This window comes from Ylistrum balloti, unplaced genomic scaffold (assembly GCF_031769215.1).
Source record: "Ylistrum balloti isolate Yb309-2 unplaced genomic scaffold, AGI_CSIRO_Ybal_v1 Utg370194, whole genome shotgun sequence".
Classification (NCBI taxonomy): domain Eukaryota; kingdom Metazoa; phylum Mollusca; class Bivalvia; order Pectinida; family Pectinidae; genus Ylistrum; species Ylistrum balloti.
This window is the reverse complement of record NW_026782172.1, coordinates 159996-181375: the sequence shown is the minus strand read 5'-3', so window position 1 is coordinate 181375 and position 21380 is coordinate 159996. Positions and strand designations below refer to the sequence as shown.

The following is a 21380-nucleotide window of genomic DNA, read 5'->3' as shown; positions in this document are numbered from 1 at the left end:
GACAACAGCAAGCAGTGATTGATCACCACTGCTGACCCGCCAACCAGAGGACGTCGTGGAATAGGGGTCGAAACGGCCGATGATGGTTGGAATCCACCTGACGATGCTGACAACAGAAGGCTCCAGAGCTCCATGTCATCAGTGCCTAACCGAAGCAGCGGTTGGGTTATCATCAGCAGAGAAATCTGTAAGTTCACATTGCACATCTTGGAAACCAGTCACTTCCAGGAAAGTCTGGATGGAAACAGGGGAAGACCTGTGACGCCTGAGAGACAGATGGCAACCAGGAATAGACTGGTATCTGGACATGTTTGGGCTAGCACCCCACCATGCAGTTCTTGTGAAAGGACACCAGCATACAGCTACAACACAACGACATGAACAACACCCCCAGAGTCTCCCGAGAGGGAGGGAGGATGAGAGGCTCACTCGGACGGACATATCGGAAACGGATTTGGCAGGAACACGGACAAGATCACAAAGCCGGATGTTGCAGTTAAAACTTACAAGAGGTGTCTCTACTACAACATGCCCTTGTGGAAAAGTTTGCAAGAATGTTCGGGGACTCCGAATTTACCAGGCAAGGTCAAGCAGTTGCTCTGCAGGTTCCCAGAAGCAACGCACAAAAGACTCTTTTCATGAGACGGAGGAGGTTACCAGTCAGGAGACAAACCACAGTACTGGAGATCTCTTTGCTAATGAGTCACTTCATAGCAATAGCTCTGCATTGAATGGTGTGGAGGAAGACCAGGAAGTTCATGCTACTGAAGATATAACACCACGGAAAGCGAGGGTCAAGTGGCCGAGAATGTCGGATGATAAAGAATGGAAGATATTTGAGGAAGACCTGGAGGGCATATCAGAGACAACGATGCAGGGAAGTGTAGAAAAGAAGCTGAACACCCTTACAACCATTACATATAACTTGGGGAAAAAGAGATTTGGGATTGTAGAGAAAAAAACGCAAAGAACTGAACAAACAGAACAGAAGAGAAGGAGAAATAAGAAGTTTGAGGAGGGAACTGAATACGCTTAAGCGTAGATTTAGAAGAGCCCCAGAGGAAGAAAGGATGGGAATCCAGCAGCTAAGAGATACTACCAGGAATAAACTTAGGAGGCTAAGAAAGGCTGAAAGACTACGGGCTGGCAGGAAGACCAGGGCTAGGAAAAGAGCACAGTTTGTCAAGGATCCTTTCAAATTTACGAAAGACCTGTTGGGAGAAGAGCACTCAGGCCAACTGGAAAGCTCAAAGACAGAGACAGAACATCATCTGCGGAATACGCACTGTGACGAAGAGAGAGCAACACTATTAGGAGACTGCCCAAGGGATATAGAAGAGGATCCACCAAGTACCCCATTTAAAGTGGGAGAACCCTCGTGGAAGGAGGTGCAGGAAGTAGTTAGGAAAGCGAGATCGAAGTCAGCACCTGGCTCAAGTGGACTGACATATGGTGTGTATAAGAAGTGCCCCAAGTTATTGAGACGATTGTGGATGCTCCTGAAAGGAATATGGAAGAAAGGATCAGTTCCTGACAAATGGAAGCGAGCAGAAGGTTGTTTTGTTCCAAAAGAGAAGGATTTGACATCAGTAGAGCAGTTTAGAACCATCTCCTTGCTCAGTGTTGAATGTAAGATCTTCTTCTCTGTGATGGCAAGGCGGCTAACAGATTACATGTTAAGCAATCATTACATCGACACGTCAGCCCAGAAGGGAGCGATACCTGGTTTCTCGGGATGAGTAGAACACACCAGCGTTCTGAGTCAGATGATTCGCGAGGCAAAGGCTGACAAGAGCGACTTGACAGTGGTTTGGCTTGACTTGGCAAATGCCTATGGAGGTATCCCCCACAAGCTGATTGAGGTAGCTTTGCATCACTATCACATCCCAGAACATGTCATCAGTATCCTGAAGAAATATATTGATGGTATGCAGCTTAGGTTTACCACAAACAACTTCACCACAACCTGGCAGGACTTGGAGAAGGGAATAGTGACCGGATGCACAGTATCACCTATCCTGTTTGTGATGGGAATGAACATCATCATGAAAGCTGCTGAGAGAGAGACTAGAGGGCCGAAAATGAACTCAGGAATTGATCAACCATCAAACAGAGGGTTTATGGATGACCTGACGATCACAACAACAACCAATGTTCAGGCACGTTGGACACTGTCGGCACTAGACGAAGTGGTCAACTGGGCCCGTATGAGATTTAAACCGAAGAAATCCCGGTGTATGATCATCAAGAATGGCCGGTTGTCAAAGCAGTTCATCCTTCGGGTCCAGGGGGAGGAGATACTATCAATCATTGACAACCCAGTGAAATGTCGAGGGAGATGGTACGACGACACCCTGTCTGACAAGAAGAATGTGAGAAAGGTGGAGGAGCAAGTAACTGAATGGCTGAAGAGGATCGACAAGTCAGGACTACCAGGGAAATTCAAGGCTTGGTTATATCAACATGGTGTTCTTCCTAGACTGTCTTGGAACCTGATTCTGTATGAGCTACTACTGACAACAGTTGAAACCTTGGAGAGATGTACCAGCAGGAAGTTACGATCATGGCTGGGAGTACCACCTAGTTTCACGGCAGTTGGCCTGTACATCAAGACATCTCAGCTGCAGTAACCATTGTCCTCCATGGTGGAAGAATTCAAGGTGGCCAAGTGTAGATTGGTTATGACCCTGAAGGACTCCAAAGACATCAAGGTACAGAAAGCTGGAGTGGTCACAAGGACAGGCCGGAAATGGTCAGCTGGTGCTACAGTTAGCAAAGCTGAAAATACGCTGGAGTTACAAGACATCGTGGGAAACATCTGTGTTTGTAGACGAGGATTGGGAGTCGATCACTTCCAGCAGTGGAGCATAGCAGAAGGAAAGGAAAAGAGAGACAGAATTGTATCTGTGGTGAGATCAGAGGAGGAACAGCAACGCAAAAGTAGAGCAGTTGAGTTAGGACAGCAAGGATCATGGACGCGGTGGAATCTTCCGGAACGCAAGATTCCATGGACAGACTTGTGGAAAATGGAACCTCTCAGGATATCCTTCATGCTCAGGTCTGTGTATGACACACTGCCAAGCAACTTGTGTAGGTGGGGTCTTCTGGAAGATCCAGCTTGTTCCTTGTGCGGTGGAAGAGGCACAATTGCACATATCCTATCAGGCTGTAGAGTAGCCCTCCAGCAGGGACGGTACAGATGGCGTCATGACCAGGTTCTAGCTGCCCTAGCAGATATTCTGGAAAAGGAGCGGCGTCATAAGAGGTCACTGATAGAACCTCGTAAACCTCACATACAGTTTGTGAGAGCTGGAGAGAAGGGACCACCAACTACTACTGCATATCATGTGAATGTACTCAGCCAAGCACCATCCTGGGAGTAGACCTCAACAGGCGTCTCGTCTTTCCTGATTTAGTGCAAACCACTCTGAGACCAGACATTGTGATATGGTCACAACAGCGCCAGAAGGTCATCTTGGTGGAGCTGACGGTTCCATGGGAAGAAGGGTGTGATGAGGCACATGAGAAGAAAGCTGGCAAATACCAAGAGCTTGCAGAGCTGTGCAGACATAAGGGATGGAACACATGGCTGTTTCCAGTAGAGGTCGGTGCCAGAGGATTCCCTGCACAGTCAGTATGGAGGATGTTCCAGAAATTGGGACTGACAGGAGCAAAGAGGAAAGCAGCTATTAAGACCTTGGCTGAAAGGGCTGAGAGATCATCATGCTGGCTTTGGTGTAGACGAGATGAGCCAAACTGGAGCCCAGACAACAGCAAGCAGTGAATGATCACCACTGCTGACCCGCCAACCAGAGGACGTCGTGGAATAGGGGTCGAAACGGCCGATGATGGTTGGAATCCACCTGACGATGCTGACAACAGAAGGCTCCAGAGCTCCATGTCATCAGTGCCTAACCGAAGCAGCGGTTGGGTTATCATCAGCAGAGAAATCTGTAACTTCACATTCAGATTCATCCCTTTTTGATGGAGTTATTCTCCATTGTGCAACAGCTCTTGTTTTATATGGCTATCCAATTTAATAGGAGTATCAACTGATAATAAAATAAAAACACAAACAAAAAAATCATTTGTTTTAAACTTTGACTTTCAACTTTGGCAGATATTCTTCAAAATCTCTGAAGAAGTCTTTGTCGTGTTGTTAACCCATCATTTTCCCTTCTTTGGTATGCAATGTTGTTGTTGTACAGGTGTACTACTGGCTCATCTGCACCCAAATGGATTCTTTCGTTGATGGCTTTATTGTGCAGTCTAAAGCAGCACTCAATGATCCTGATGCTCTTTGCTGGCTTAAATTGCAGGCATCCTCCTGTAAAAAAAATATCAATTTCATACGGGTATGAAAAGTATGACTTCTGGTGAATCATTTAATGCTATCTTGCTTTAAAGAAGTTTAAAGTCATTGTACAGCTGAACATTCTTCAAAGCAATAAAGGACACAAAGGAAAAGAGGCTCAATGGGTCTGTATCGCTCATCTGCACTTTTAATTACGGTAAGCTCAAAAGGAAACATTTTTGTTAAGAGTGTAGAGTAACTTGAATGTACTGGATAAACTTCACTCTGTTATCAAAGTTTTTAAGATTTCATACATATTTGACCTATGTGACCTTGAAAGTGGGCGAAGGTCATTCATTTGAGCAAACTTGGTAAACCTTTATAATGCTTACTGTAACACACACCCAATATCTTTAGGTGATTGAGAAGAAATCATTTGAATGGAAAAGTTGGACAGATGCCGCACCACGACATTAGCTCCCTGACACTTAACCATTATTTTTTTGCATAATTTATTCCATAGAATTGTATTTCTTATCCTGAATATACCTGAACCTGCTCTTAAGCACTCCAAAGGCTCTCTCCATAGTGTTCCTAGTAGAGCAGTGAGCTTTGTTGTATCTCTCTTCCTGTGGATTCCCTGGGGCACCAAATGGAGTCAACAACCATCTTTTTAAAGAATACCCTGAGTCTCCCAAGAGCCAACCATTCATGTTTTCCATTATATTTGGTAGACCAGAGTTTGATAAAATGAAAGCGTCATGGGTTGCTAAAGGCCACCTAACCACAATGTTGGTAAAACTGTAAAAAAGTACTAAATTTAACACAGTGTATTACTAAATTAGATTCATGTATGGTCAAACTTTACCCCTTTAGTCCCCACTACTGAATATCTGTGGGATGAGGAGCATATAATTCCCAATTTTGGTGGACCTTTGCCTAAGGAAGGTTTTTGTAATATTTAATCAAAATTGGTGCAATGTTTTTTGAGAAGAAGTGTAAAATGTAGAAAGTTTATGATGCACAACAGTCGGACACTGGACATAAGGTGATTTCATCTCAGGTGACCAAAAAACAACTTACCGAAGATTGGCATTCACAACTCCCTGCACATTGATAGCTGGGAATCCTTTACGGCAGATGAAGTTTGGTTCTTCTTCCCCAGACATTCCTTGGATAGGTATCAGCGTACCATCAATGGACCCCACAACATTAGGGAAGCTGGTTATTTTATAAAATCCATCTTTGACTCTGTTCAGATCATCATTTGATGTTGTCAAGTTTATAACAAAAAGCTGAACAAACAGAATCCAGGATACTTGTCCTCGGAAATCGATACCTTGCTATCAATTCGCCGTCAGTAAGAGTACCTAGAATGTTCAACCTATCGCGAAAAACTCTCTCTCGTCGCATCGCTCTGTCATTCTCAAATAATAATACTAATGCCGCAGCCATGTTTGTTTGCTTTTCTTACGACAATTTTTCAAAGTTTTACACTTACGACAAAGTTTTACACTTACGACAAAGTTTTACACTTACGATGAAACTTACGATAGGGGTCAAGCACTCGTAAAGTTACGATAATTTTTTTCGTGAAACGGAACAAAATCGTAAGTTTTTTTTGTAAAAAGCTGCTCAGAACTGTAACCATACCCAGTCAGAATAGAATATTGACTGTTTGTACTTGTTGTGCCTATTGTGGACAGGGTAACCTCTCGGTCATTAAAATCTCAAATACATGTAGTAGTATATATTTGGCAGTTGTTAACCTTGTTATATTGTCTTTATGTGTGGAATATCAATTATGAAGGTTTCTACAATTATAGATGGACGTTTTTCAATTTCTAAGAAGTTGTATAAACAAACGTTTGTACTACACGTTTATAGCAATATTTCTGCATAAAACTTTAATTTTCGCTTTAGGTAAAAGAAATGCACCCACACTGATTTCGTGTACAAAATATATGTTGGTGCATTACAGGTCGGAATAGCTGGTGGTAGAAACAGGTCATACACATTCATACTTGTTGTATATGGTATCCCTTTCATTATTATTTGTCAAAGGTTACAAATAACACTCGCTGAAGATTTTATTCCTTTTTCAAAAGTCTATAAAAAAACTTGAGGGGATGGGGATGTGCATTTGTTTTAAAGAAAATAAAAAATTAAAAAAAAAAAAATATTTGCCCTGAATATACTTAAAATGATATTTGTACTGAATAGGATAATATCATCTGACCAATCCTTGTATATATATGTTCGTGTTTTATGGACATTAACAGGAACCTGGAGAGGGAGCTACTGAGATACAATATTTGGACTTGTATAGCCCTTACCTTCGTTAGCATTGATGGCAATGAGTGCTACTGTACGTGCTGATAGGGCCAGCCCAATCGGTATTCTGAACAACTTTGCACAGGAAAGAGGTTTACAACTACTATTTTCTGTAGCTGGAACAGATCATGAAAGCATGTAAGTTAAAAACATTACAAAATGTGTCTTTTGATACATGAGTTCATAGCAATTGTTTTATGTTAAATAATGGTTATATCAATTACGTATAATTGCTATGCTTAAATTCTCGATACAAGCCTAAAGTCTGACGCTAAGCCCGAAGATGACGGTAAATTGTAATGTTGAAGGAAATGATCGACATCAAATTATTACGAAAAGCTCAAATATGTCATCAAATATGTAAATCGGAAAGTACAGTGATGCATCTCAAAGATATCCGTTACTTTCTCGGTCTTTGCTAGTAAAGAGATATATTTACTATTCATAGCTAGACATGACAAATTCTGGGTATGTACGCACGGAATTAATAAAACAATAATTTAAACATATTATCCAAAAAGAGAAATGTTTAAAGCCTTTTCATTTGCCTCGACCTACATCCTCACCCGAATCTGTCGACTACTGAAGTGGAATATAGGCCGAAATTCTACATCAGCAATAGTTGAAAGGCGCGTTTTGATTGGTTAAGATGGTATGAAAGACCGCTGGGAACAATTTTTTTGTTGATTCCAAAAATTACAACACATTTAGACTCACGTTATATAAAACTGTCTCATGTTAAAACCAAAATTCATGAGCTAATTACATGTATATGTATCAAAATTAAGCATATTATTCCCAAGATGTAATTCAAGTATTGCATTTATTGGAAAAAAACTACAACAACAAAAATAAATATCGACATGTCAACACAATTATAATTGAAAACCAAATTTGATGAAAATAAGGCAAAAATAAGATCAAAAGAAATATTTATACGGGAAATACAGCGAGTAAGTAAAGGCGATCCGGCATGTGTTCATATCACCGGAAACGCCCTTCATGTAAATTATTTGTTTTGTATATTGGTAGCTTTGCTGTCCGTGCAGTGCTAGCAAATATGCACTTTGAATGGGCATCGGGCATTTCGATCAATGAGGCAAAACAAGAAGCGTCTCGAAAAGCATGGAAGGAGTTAGAACGGAACAAACTTTTCGGCTGTGGATCAAGGTTTTCGACGGTATTCTTTCATTGATAATTGTATTACTGATAGTTTTATAGTTTCATCATTTAATGGCTTACTTTATGTTTAATGTTTGTTATCTGCGTGCCGAGAGTAATCTTCGAACACTGACATTGATCTTAAGAAACTATTTATATTTATGGTCACAATGTCAGTGCGTGCGCTTTCGGAAGGCTGGAATATGTTCATGTAAGCCTGTGTAGTGCTACCACATCGAGCTGTAAAAACTGAACCAAATGCAGGACACCCCACCTTGTCACTGACAAACGACAAAACAGTCGTTATACTTACACAATACACGACGTTAAAGATGGAGTATGTCTTGATCAAAGAATAGCATCCGTCACCATTGTCACAGTGCCAAAAGCTGAAATACACCGAAAAAGTACATCATAAAAAAACAAGAATATGAAACAGCAAGAGAAATAATAATTGCTTTGAAACAGATTGTATCTCAAATGTAGCAGCATCTGTATTATAAAATATATAATCCCTACTGCCGGCATGACAGATTTAAAGGGAGGCAATTCTGTGGCAGCATATGAGACATCTATACTTGCTTTTATTGTAGTGCATGATAAGCGGGTCACTGACGTTCCATGATAAAATGGCAAAGCTTTGTCATGAGAAGTTTGACAGTTTAATAGCCGACATATCCGTAAACCTTGACGGCCCTGTAGTGATAGCAGGCATTGTCATGGAATCTACAATTACCAGGACTTTTGAAATCATCAGCCTAGCTTCTGGTATGTATCCCAGACCATTGTATATTATTTGTTATTTCAATATTCAATCCATTTAATTGAATCATATCGTTCGAATGTTAAATAAATACTTTACACAATTACACGTATACTTTCGTGTATAAATCTCTTGTTTATGACAAGTGCTATGTTCGGACAAAAATTTACTGGCATTATTTGGGACAACATCACCAATTCATATGTATTCTGCGTGTAATTAACTATCTCAGAATGATAAAACTTGTTCCTTCATGTTCATGGCTTTATGGTGAAGCAATGATGGCTTTTCAAGTGAGCCATATCCGGAATCGTTTTCGTGATTAATTTCTATACCCGGAAATACTTTGTTATCTCATCATACTTCCGGTTTGCAGAATGCTTGGTTTTGATAGATAAACTTGTCTATTTCACAATGAAAAATGTTATACTAAACATAGATTAGTTTCTTCTATATGATTTTGTGACGTCATCAATGGCAACGGACGTGATTGTCTCGAGCTCCGCTTGGCACTGAGTATAATATTAAAAAGTAACGCTTTAAACAAGGACAGATTCCAGTCAAAATTGGCAGGGACGTGCCAATAGGCACTACCGACCAACGGTTAAAATTTCACTAGATTCGAAGCAATGAAATTGCCAACACACGCCGAAATCAACATGCCGCAACTAGCCGGCAAACATGGCGACGTAAACAAACAACAGGATAAGGACACAGCGGCCCGCGCGACAAGATCCTCTAGCAGGACTGGAGCTAAAGCGGCCACCGGAAACCCATTCTCTCTTCCGTGGGATGGAGATTGCTGCAGGGTTTGCTCAGTTATACCGGACTCGAAAACAAAAGCGTTGAAGTGTCGTAGATGTAGCCTTCAATACTGCAATAAATGTGTAAATAAGGATGAAAATAAGCACGCCGTATTTACAAAATCAGCAGACTCTATGTGGTTTTGTCCTCCTTGTCTTACGACCGTGGAGAAGAATTTCCAAACGGATATACAAATCGAGCAAAAATGTGCACGGAGATGTTCGAGGAAAGAATCAAATCTCTGGAGAAACTTATACAGAGCAAGTGTAAGGAGGAACAGGTTAAGGAAATCATCATACAAGAGGTAAGAAAGAAGCGGATGGAAAATCTGTGCATGCCAAGCACAATACTGCTGATAAAGATACACAGCAAGATGTGATCTCAGAACTCAACGAGAGGAAAACAAGGGAATCTAACATTGTTGTATTCGGCATAAAGGAACAGAACGATACCGATGGAAAGGCAAGGAAAATGGCAGATGAGAAGGAAATACGGGAGATGTTAGAGACATGCAAAGTTAAATATGAGGACAATGTTGCAAAAGTAATAAGACTTGGCAAGTACGATAAATCCAAGAACAAATTTAGGCCAATCTTGGTTTCTTTTTCATCACCAGAGAAAAAGAAAATTCTGTTTAGGAATATATCTGCTCTTAAGGGCAATGAGAAATATAGCAGCATCTGGATCAGCAACGATCTTACTAAAAAGGAACGGGAAGATGAAACTACCTTAAGAGAGGAGGCAAAATCAAGAGAAAGGAACGAGTCTGGGGAATACGTACACCGGGTACGGGGTCCGCCGTGGAACAGGAAGATCGTACGGGGGAATACGTACACCGGGTACGGGGTCCGCCGTGGAACAGGAAGATCGTACGGCTGGCAGTGAAAAATGCTGAATAAAACGCGCCGATAAACTCCGATGTATGTTTACAATCGCGGACACACTTACAAACAAAACTGAAGGACTAAAAGCTATCATTAAACAGGAGAGGTTGGATATTGTTGGAATAGTCGAGGCTTTCCCTAAAAACTCTAGGTACCAAATAAACAAGTCTGAATTATGTATAGAAGTGGAAATAAAACAAGACCAAGGTTCGAGAGGAATCGTCATATACACGGCACAAAATCTAAGACCTACGGAAATATCAGTTATGAGAAAGTTTGACGAGCAGTTGTGGATAAAAATCAATTTGGATAAAGGAAATGCCTTAATAATCGGATGTCTCTACAGGAGTCCTAACAGCGCAGATGAAAATAATATTAATTTATGTACGCTTCTTAGCAATGTAGGGGAAATAAAAACATCCCATTTATTAATAATGGGGGACTTCAATTTTAAAAATATAGACTGGCACCAATGGATAACGAATATAAATTTCTAGAAGCGGTGAAAGACTTTGTATTTGTTTCAGCATATCAAAAATCCAACCAGAATAAGGGCGAATAACGAGACTAGTATTTTAGATTTGTTGTTTTCAAACGAACAAGATATGATAAGTAATATTGAAATACGAATCGGACTAGGTAAATGTGATCACGGTACTATATTTTTGCGATTTTTCATATACCTAGACGCATTGGAGAACCAAACAAAAGACAGTATCCTCTAGATGACCAAACTGTAAAGGCGATTAAACGGAAACACAGGAGCTGGCAGAGATACATTGAAACAAGAGAAAGTGTGAAATACAGAGAATATGTCCGCGTTAGAAATAAAGTAAAGGCTTTAGTAAGGAAATGTAAAAGAATTTTGGAGCAGGAGATTGCACAGACAGTAAAAACAAATCCAAAGAAGTTTTGAAGATATACAAGCTCCAAAACAAAAACGAGATCTGGAATTCCGGATCTGCACATCAAGCGTGGAAACGAAACCGTTGTTGCTCAAAATGATAAGGAGAAGGCGAATGCATTGGCAGATTTTTTCTCGAGTGAATTTACTGTTGAACCGCAAGGCCACATCCCAGTTCTGAACAATTTTACCGTAAACATTCCGTGCGTCAAAACTGAAATATCAGAACTGCAAGTATATAACATTTTAAAATAATTGAACCCAACAAAATATTCATCCAAAGTACTTAAAGAAACCGCTGATATACTAAAAACACCCTTATGTGATATCTTTAACTCTTCTCTAAGATCTGGAGAACTTCCCGAAAGCTGGAAGGAGGGTCAGATAACTGCCATACACAAAAAGGGGGATACGAAGGCACCAGGAAACTACAGGCCAGTTAGTTTAACAAGTGTACTAAGTAAAGCATTGGAGAAAATCGTCAGGGCAAGAATAATGACCCATCTAGAAAATAATGATTTGTTAAGTAAGCACCAATACGGCTTCGTCAACGGAAGGTCAACTGTTTTACAGTCAACAAAGCAAATAGAATAATGGGAACTATCCGAAGAACGTACACATATTTAGACAACAAAACATTTTGTTTATTATATAAAGCGCTTTTACGTCTGCACCTGGAATATGGGGCCTGTGTATGGAATCCCTGTATGCAAAAAGATATAAATGAGTTGGAAAATGTACAAAGGAGAGCAACGAAACAAATACCGAGAATGAAAGACCTAAGCTATGAAAACAGACTGAGGATCCTTAAATTACCATCATTGAGGCACAGAAGATTGAGAGGAGACATGATCCAAGTATACAAGCTAACAATTGAGGATATGATAGTGCTGTCTCTGAGGGTTAACTGGTCCCGAACATTAACAAAATAACACGAGGACACAGTCTTTCTTTATTAAAAAGGAGAAGCAGACTGAATTTGAGAAAGTACTCCTTCAGTGAGCGGATGGTTAACTTCCGGAACTCCCTTCCTGATGTCGTTGTCACGTCACCAACAGTCAAAACATTTGAATTCCGATTGGATATACATTGGAGTAATTCCGATTGCATTTACAATCATGAAATAGACAAAAACAAACTTATTCTTCTTCGGGAAACTTGATAACTCAGATCTGGATATATATAGGCTTTAAAAGCCTGCGTCCAGAATTACTATTATTATAATGTTCTTATAATAGATCGTAATGAAAGCTTGTCAGACCTTTTTAATGAATGAGCCTACGAGATGATAGGGTGTACGATAATACCATGGAGCCTTGTTTAAACTCCTAAATCATTTTTGGGGATTGATTGTAACTTACAACAAGCTGACATGTTTTTTCTTCTTTTTATTTCCATCGTTACATCACCTATTAAAAGTAGAAGAATACATTGATACTTAAAATGACGTCGCTTCAAACAATCTACTCAGAAGACCGGAAATGTTTAGGGGTAACAGATTTATGATCATAAAATACCATGACATCTGTTTTCGATCCATTGCAAAAGGCAACTTATATGAAAAACAAGTTTCAGATTAGTGTCTTTGTCAGGTTGTTGAAAATTTATCATAGACATAGGTCCCGATTATCAGGATACAGGTATATGTAGCTTTATTTTCTAGATAAGATTTAGAATACAAGTCTTTTTATTTAATTTCACATTCCAAAACAAATTAATTTTCTCTCCGTTGAAAAGCGTCACATTTAGTTATTAAAGGATAAATATTGTATGCAACTGGTATCTGAAAAGGACTGCTAAATGTAGGTAGCATCATACTAAGTTTCATTCTTTGATAAATCACGTAATAGACATTTATATTCTTGTATTTCTGACAGTGTTTGGAATTCTTATGCTGAAACTTTTGTTCAGTTAGAACCTGCATTACTCACGAATGTACTGACTATCATTATCATTGTTATGTTTTTAAACTGGTCTGGTGATTACGTAATTACAAGGGTAAACATACGATTAGAAAACATCATGTAGATACTGTAGATATGGAAAGGCATTTCGTTCATTTTTCGTCTGAAATTCTCTAGCGGTAGTTTTATATGATTCATCGAGAATGATCCGGGTATTTAATCAGTTTGGCCGTCTCACGATATGCATCGCAATTTAATTTGTTTTGAAGGGAACCGCTCTATCAGAAAAGGAAACCTGAGAACAGACGGACAAGCGCTGATGGATTCGCACGCTGAGATCTTAGCGTCACGAGGAATGAGAAGGTGGTATTCAGAACAACTTTAAACACAGTTCGTTAGAAATTTACGTTACTGCATAACGTCTCATGATAAGGCAGTCCAGGTATTTACTTATGACTAATCAACAAGTTCTATTTGGTAAGACAATGATCAATAACTGAAAAAGCCACCACACTTCTGGTAACCATTAACCAGAAGCAGAAACTAGATATACACCCAAATGCTCAAATCGGTTCATGTTTGGTGAGTTGCAGGCTATGGGAGAGTCTCTTTCAATTTTTGTTGAAAATAGTCATGCACATGTCGGACTCGCTTTAGCATGGTCATCCATTAGCATATACTTTTCTCTCATATCCCGCCATATTGGATAGAGTTTGCCCATGTAAGATAGCTATGTAAGAAAATTCTATCTTACATGGGCAAACACGTGCGCGGAGTAATCTGTGTTCAGGGGAGACAATTCTTACAGCGTCCGAAAATCCCTTGTACAAAAAATGACCGACAACCATGTACCCGATACATTGCAGGTTTATGTCACACAGTCGCTGAATAATTACAGAGCACTGAATGACAGACAGAAATACATGTTTTCCAATATGTTGTCAAACACAAAAAAACTCCGAATAAATTCCATCAAACCGAACACCATCCTCTGCCACCATTTCATCAAATTCAACAGTTACTAGGCCAACATCTGATGTCACAGTGTGCTTACCATCGTCATCACAACAAGAAAATACGGTTAACACCTACAATCCTGTATCACAGAAACAATCTGAAACTCGTATCGAATCCTTGTTTGTTGGTTCTCACATTGAAAATTGCCAAATCACCGTAAATATCACCACAAATGTTCCACCACCCAAACGTCGTCGAATCATGGTGATCGAGAGCGACAGCGTCTCGGAATCGGAGATCGTGTGACGTCACGCCTTGAATTTATGAATGGTATTCCTTTGACTATTGTGATGTTACGTCAGAGTCACAGTATTTTGAAAAAATGTAAAAACAGTAAAAAGATACATTGATATATTTCTTAAAATGATCAAATGTTGAATTATAAAAAACCGTTCCATGTTTATTTCTTTGAAGTATTTGACGGAACAATTTCTTTTCGCGGATGTTTACTTACACATACTATATAATCACACAGAGATCATTTTTTTTTTTTTTTTTTCATCTACGAATAATATATTCATCCTACAATATACAGAAAAATGGTTTGAAATTTGACATGGGTAGGATCGTTAAGAATATCCAGTTCGTTTTTTATAAAACCTCGGATGAAAAAAATGAAAAAAATGAAGATAATGGCCGGCAGACTGTCCTTTTCCCAAAATTTTGGTAAAGATATGAGAGAAAAAGACTCTTTCATATGCGTGTATGTAGGATAGAGATATTCCACCCGAGGGTCACAAAATATGGTGAAACCCGAGGCTCTGCCTCGGGTTTTACCATATTTTGTAACTCCGGCAGAGCCTCGGGTTTCACCATATTTTGTGACCCTCGGGTGGAATATCTCTATCCTACATACACGCATATGAAAGAGTCTTATAATCTCCCAATAGATGGGCATCACAAGCTGGGCAAGTGCAGGTCGAAGGATCTGATCACGGTATGCCCATTTAAACAGGCGAAGCTTACAGATTAGAGACAAGCATCCCAAAACAGTGCTGTTGTGCCCAGAATGTGATTCATATATTATACCGTATTTCTTGGTCTCAAAATATGGACCTTGTTATTTGTCGGAATAAGTTAAAAACAGACCAGTGGACTCTTCGCTAAGACCTGATATTTTCTATGTCCGGCGATCAGGTACCCATTGCGATCTCGCTTGTTTGCGCCTTCAAGTCGACAGAGGACGTTAACTGGTCGACGGAAGCAATGTCGCCTATTGTTCAATTGTCAGTTGAACGTTGATGTTCCACTGTTCCCTGAGCCTGTAGGCATTGCTGAATGTGTGGAAGTGGTGAATGTAGAACCTTACGTGTGTCTACTCAGAAGTCTGTCCTCTTTTTCTGTACTCTTTCGCTGACTGACAGACCAGTGATTCTCGTAAGCATTATGGTTTACTAGAAATAGACCTCCAAACGCTGCTTAAGGTGGCAACGCAAACTTTCAATCAAGAACTCATTAACCAATCGTATCGTTAAGTGTATCGCTTGGTATCACATCGTTCGATAAACAAAAAGAGATTCCGCAAGGATTACGACAAGGTTTATTTTTTCAAAAGGAACTATTTCTATTATAATTTTCATACTGCCATTTATGATCCCCAGCTAATGTCGAAGTGTATATTTGTGCAATAGGTCCTTCTCTTCCAGATGTGGTCTAATAAGCGCTTCATATCAAGGACCCACAATTGGGACATTGAAATTTTACACCTTGTTCTCACTTGAGAACACGACATTACTTTCTTGGATTGGACAATGTTTACATGGCGATTGTAAGCGATGGTGCAGAGACGCTTACTCTTCCGGAACATTTGGTCTTATTCTCCATGTAATTTTTCAAGGGTCTCTGTGTAAATCTTTCTTTTGTATACATTTTGCCATTGTTTATGATTTTGTTAAGGTTGTGGTATTGTGTTGTTGTTTCTTGTTTGAATCGTCAATGTTGCTAATGGTCAAAATCATGAAGCCCAGAAGGCGATTTTGGAAAATCAGAAGTGATCAAAAGCAAAAATGTAAAAGTCAACCTGAGGAGATGCACATGTCCCATATTTAAATAAATTTCGTATATACGTATAATCTTACTTTTATATGAAAATAACTGAAATGTCGGATTATATACCTTAAGCATGTTGATGACACGGGGCACCATATCAATCTTCTGTTAATTCCCGTTGTTCTGTAATTTACCGACATCAGTATTTTGATAAATATAAGTATAAATCCAATGCTTACATTTCCATTTAAACTAGTATTTTGTAAGCTAAAAAAAACCGCTTTCTTATTTGTCACTTAGAATAAAATTAACATCATCTGTAAACTTCCATCTTGTAATAGTTCAATCTCGAAATGTTGACGGTGGTATTACAATCTTTTGTCTATTTGGATACATTTTCATAGACGATTACTCTTTCTTTAAACACACCTAACAATCTCAGGTGTTTGATTTATCCTCCATAATTGACGTATCCAAAAGTTGAAGTCTTGTTGTCAAACCATATTAGTTTTAACTTATCAAGTTGTATTTCTTCAGGTGGCCAGTTGTTCTTATCAATTCCCCATCATTTACCTCACTCTACTAGTGCGATTCGCTAGTTTTTATCATCCTGTTTTCCTTGTTATCCTTTGTATGAATTTCGATTATTTGCTCCACTTTCAATCAGTTCGAACATTAACAATTCTAATGATGTCTTTCTTTTACGTATAGAATAGTGTAATAACGTAGTAGCCCGGGTAAGTAAAAAACCGTGTAGAACAGACCTAATCGTGTTGTAATACCTTAGTAGCCCGGGTAAGTAAAAAAAACGTGTAGAACAGACCTAATCGTGTTGTAATAACTTAGTAGCCCGGGTAAGTAAAAAAAACGTGTAGAACAGACCTAATCGTGTTGTAATACCTTAGTAGCCCGGGTAAGTAAAAAAAACGTGTAGAACAGACCTAATCGTGTTGTAATACCTTAGTAGCCCGGGTAAGTAAAAAAAACGTGTAGAACAGACCTAATCGTGTTGTAATACCAGTTAGTAGCCCGGGTTAGTAGCCCGGGTAAGTAAAAAAAAATCGTGTTGTAATAACTTAGTAGCCAGGGTAAGTAAAAAACGTGTAGAACCTTAGTAGCCCGGGTAAGTAAAAAAACGTGTAGAACAGTGTAATACCTTAGTAGCCCGGGTAAGTAAAAAAACGTGTAGAACAGACCTAACGGTGTTGTAATACCTTAGTAGCCCGGGTAAGTAAAAAAACGTGTAGAACAGTGTAATACATTAGTAGCCCGGGTAAGTAAAAAAACGTATAGAACAGACCTAGCGGTGTTGTAATACCTTAGTAGCCCGGGTGAGTAAAAAAAGTGTAAAACAGACCTAATCGTGTTGTAATAACTTAGTAGCCCGGGTAAGTAAAAAAACGTGTAGAACAGTGTAATACCTTAGTAGCCCGGGTAAGTAAAAAAACGTGTAGAACAGTGTAATACCTTAGTAGCCCGGGTAAGTAAAAAAACGTGTAGAACAGACCTAATCGTGTTGTAATAACTTAGTAGCCCGGGTAAGTAAAAAAACGTGTAGAACAGACCTAATCGTGTTGTAATAACTTAGTAGCCCGGGTAAGTAAAAAAACGTGTAGAACAGACCTAGCGGTGGTGTAATAACTTAGTAGCCCGGGTAAGTAAAAAAACGTGTAGAACAGACTTAACGGTGTTGTAATACCTTAGTAGCCCGGGTAAGTAAAAAAACGTGTAGAACAGACTTAACGGTGTTGTAATACCTTAGTAGCCCGGGTAAGTAAAAAAACGTGTAGAACAGACCTAATCGTGTTGTAATAACTTAGTAGCCCGGGTAAGTAAAAAAACGTGTAGAACAGTGTAATACCTTAGTAGCCCGGGTAAGTAAAAAAACGTGTAGAACAGACTTAACGGTGGTGTAATACCTTAGTAGCCCGGGTAAGTAAAAAAACGTGTAGAACAGACCTAACGGTGGTGTAATACCTTAGTAGCCCGGGTAAGTAAAAAAACGTATAGAACAGACCTAACGGTGGTGTAATACCTTAGTAGCCCGGGTAAGTAAGAAAAGCCCGGGCCTGCTCGCTACTATCTACTATTATATTATTGTATAGCTTTATTGAATTACAAAACTTACACTTACAGGTTTCTTTATGACCAATTATCAAAACTCAGTAGAGGGGAAAAGTCTTATGTCCTCCAACGACATGAGGCGGGGAAGGTAGAAGTAGTTCCAGATATCAAGTTTCACCTGTACATATCAACCGCGCCATGTGGTGATGGGGCAGTTTTTACCTGCAGGTAATTACATGCGAATCATATCATTTTCGTCTGACGTTTGTTTTCTTCATATTTTAAATCATTTGCTGGGTCTCATAAACTTTACATTTTTGTGTTTATATGAATATAGCCTTTACAGTGAATAGTGAAAATATCATTTGACTTGTATCTCAAATAAGAATTTGCCTCATAATATATGCATGCACATTCAGTACAGGCCAATCAGAAGAAGAGCCGGACAGTTTGTATGTAAAAAAGCATAATCCGTCATTTGTCGGTAAGAAACAAGGGCGACTGAGGACGAAAGGTAACTCACTCAAACACATCCTTACTGCCTCACTGTCGAAATACATTTTATGTGAATGTGGAGGGACAAATTTACGACTTTGAATACTAAAATCCTATTAACAAAAATTCTGGTCCGACTAATACACAGCATTCTGTATTATTGTTTCATGTTGACAAACATCGTCATTGTATTAAATGTCTTTACATTATCTAACAATTGTAAAACTCTTTTTTATATAAAATGACATCAGTACAAAAAATCAAATTAAGACTTTTATTGAATGCTGATATTCTTATTTCTAGTTAAAGACATCCTAATTAAGACAATAGGAACAATTGTAAAAAGTTTTTATTTTATCTGATTTTTACCCTGATGTTGATTGGTATATTGCAATATTTAGGATATTGTGCTATAAAATTATAACTGCTTTTGGTCCTGTTACGAAAAAATTATTTCACATAAGTTGATATGAGAGACAATTGCCTTTTCTTGAAGGTGAACAGATTCCGACCAATAAGATGCACGTGAGTCACCATTGCCAGGCCATGGATGCAGTGAGAGGCAGAGAGGGACTGCTCGTCATGTCCTGCAGTGACAAGATTTGCAAGTGGAACATGTTGGGAATGCAGGGGGCACTACTGGCCAGTCTAATGAAGCCTGTATACTTCAGCTCCATTACAATAGGTAGAGATACCTCATTAACATGACTGTTAACGCCGAAAAAAAACACACACACACATACACATACACACATACGAAAAAATGCTCATTTCTTCGACAACTGAGATTTCCTTCATTTTCTGGATAGCAGAATGTTTTCCAGTGCATATTCCCGATTGTCCTCTCTTATCATTTATTTTAAGATATAATCATGAGGACTAGAGGACAATATGTTTTTCATTCTCGATATTATCCTTTGGTCATTATGTACAACATGTCTTCATTGAAATGGACTGCTAAGTATTTATTCTGTAATTTGGTATTGTCTTATAAAATAGGAGTTCCTTTGGAGTTTTAGTTTACATCGAATGGTCACAATATTGATTAATATCACACAAAACAAATTTCCCATAGATGTTATATGATAAGACTGTACATTCCCTTTATGTAGTTTCTTATCTTAAGAATGAATGTTATATATTCTTTAACTATGTATTTCCTTGTGGTTGAAAGGAACTTTCTACAATCACGGACACATGGCGCGAGCGATGTGCTGCAGACTAGAGAATGACAACGTAACATTTCGAGATGGTTACAAAGTCAATCATCCCTTGCTTGGTGTTGTATCTCGCAAGGATCACCCTAGACAAAGCATCAAGATATGTACTCCTTATAGTATCAACTGGAACATCTCGGATATTATACCAGAAATGACGAACGGCAACACAGGTCTAACACACAGCGGTGGATATAGTGGAACAAAGTAAGATATTTTTGGCTTTTATTTCGAAATTCCGCATTTGATATTTATATAACCTGTTGTTTTAAGTTTGTTCTTGTCATAAAGCAGTAGAAATACTCACTACTCACTTCACAATCAAAACAAATAGATGTAAAACATTGACATCGGAATCAGAAGACTCCAATTAAACTTTTTATAGGAATGACCAACACAATCAAAACAAATAGATGTAAATAATTGACATCGGAGTCCGACTTTTATTTCTCTAGTATTCTATACGCACAATATGTTCACTTTACTTTTCTTCATTAAGTAAATATCTAACTTGTGTCGATATTGTCGTGTTGTTCTTTATAAGATGAAACAAAGGCTACATTTGAAGTGATGTGCTACTTTTGACACTGATATTTCAGGACAAAATCAAGATTATGTAAACTACAGCTTCTTCAACACTACAAAAAGGTCTGTAAATATTTCCAATTACTGCACATGGTCAAAGGCAATTATTGGGAAACTAAAAAAGCATCTACAAGATATCAGAGCAGCAAGGAAGATACCTATGGAATTCTTCATCGCAAGGGGTATGGGACCTGGATAGGAATGCCGAAAGAATGCCAGGAATTCTCCACGACTACTTTTCCTTTTTAATTGCTTCCGATATCAATCAGCGCTCCATTGATGAATTGAGAATTTTTGTTATTTCGTTCATTATACGGATGCGGAATATAACAACAGAATTGGCGGTGAAACAACAGCATAGAAAAATTAATTATCTAAGCATATTACATGAACACAACGTACATGTAAATTTGATGAAAATTTGGTTTATCAAGCGTTGAAAAAAAAATCATAAGATTGAATCACTTTGCTTGTAGTATTTACTTATTTAACCTTGTTCTCGTACTACCAGATAAAGGGGTGTTAACCAGCTCTATCCCTGGTATGTTTGTATAGCTTATATCGGTATCCTTTACTTTGCTATGAAAGCAGGCAGAATCAAGGCTTAAACTTAATTTTGGATTAAGGAAATAGCGATGCCGCGTTGATCAAGCATGGTCCTTATATATAGAACGTGGCATCGGAGCACTTCAATTGAATTTATAATTTAATTGTTTTATTGATTGGTAAAGATCTTTTTAGGCTAAACGTACTCAGTACGTACAGCCTATTACGACGGCCTTTCAGACAAAATTCACCGATCCTGGCCTTCTCATTGGCTGAAATATCGAAAAGAGTTAGAGCCCTCTAGCGGCAATTTTCTGCGTAAATAATGCCGCTATCTTTTAAATCGCTATTTTAAAAGCATCCACAATAAGTTTATTTTTTAAATAACAATACGATTACTATATATTTCAAAAAAGAAG

At 38.7% G+C, this 21380-nt stretch overlaps 3 protein-coding genes across 3 annotated transcripts; 2 read left to right on the top strand and 1 right to left on the bottom strand.

Moving 5' to 3' along the window:
* Positions 1-2642: 2642 nt before the first annotated feature.
* LOC132551319 (uncharacterized) lies at positions 2643-3784 on the top strand. Its single transcript, XM_060215445.1, has 2 exons — positions 2643-3347; positions 3461-3784. Exons 1-2 carry the CDS (start codon positions 2643-2645, stop codon positions 3782-3784), a joined length of 1029 nt encoding a protein of 342 aa, XP_060071428.1.
* A 343-nt stretch (positions 3785-4127) lies between these two features.
* On the bottom strand, positions 4128-5749 carry LOC132551317 (putative nuclease HARBI1). Its single transcript, XM_060215443.1, has 4 exons — positions 5614-5749; positions 5378-5567; positions 4835-5095; positions 4128-4335 (listed from the first exon to the last, which is right to left on the bottom strand). Exons 1-4 carry the CDS (start codon positions 5747-5749, stop codon positions 4128-4130), a joined length of 795 nt encoding a protein of 264 aa, XP_060071426.1.
* Positions 5750-7683: 1934 nt separating this feature from the next.
* Positions 7684-20664, top strand: LOC132551316 (double-stranded RNA-specific adenosine deaminase-like). The gene is made up of 8 exons (XM_060215442.1): positions 7684-7808; positions 8383-8557; positions 13318-13411; positions 18191-18346; positions 18538-18632; positions 19110-19298; positions 19788-20037; positions 20430-20664. Exons 1-8 carry the CDS (start codon positions 7689-7691, stop codon positions 20662-20664), a joined length of 1314 nt encoding a protein of 437 aa, XP_060071425.1. The 5' UTR covers positions 7684-7688.
* Positions 20665-21380: the final 716 nt, after the last annotated feature.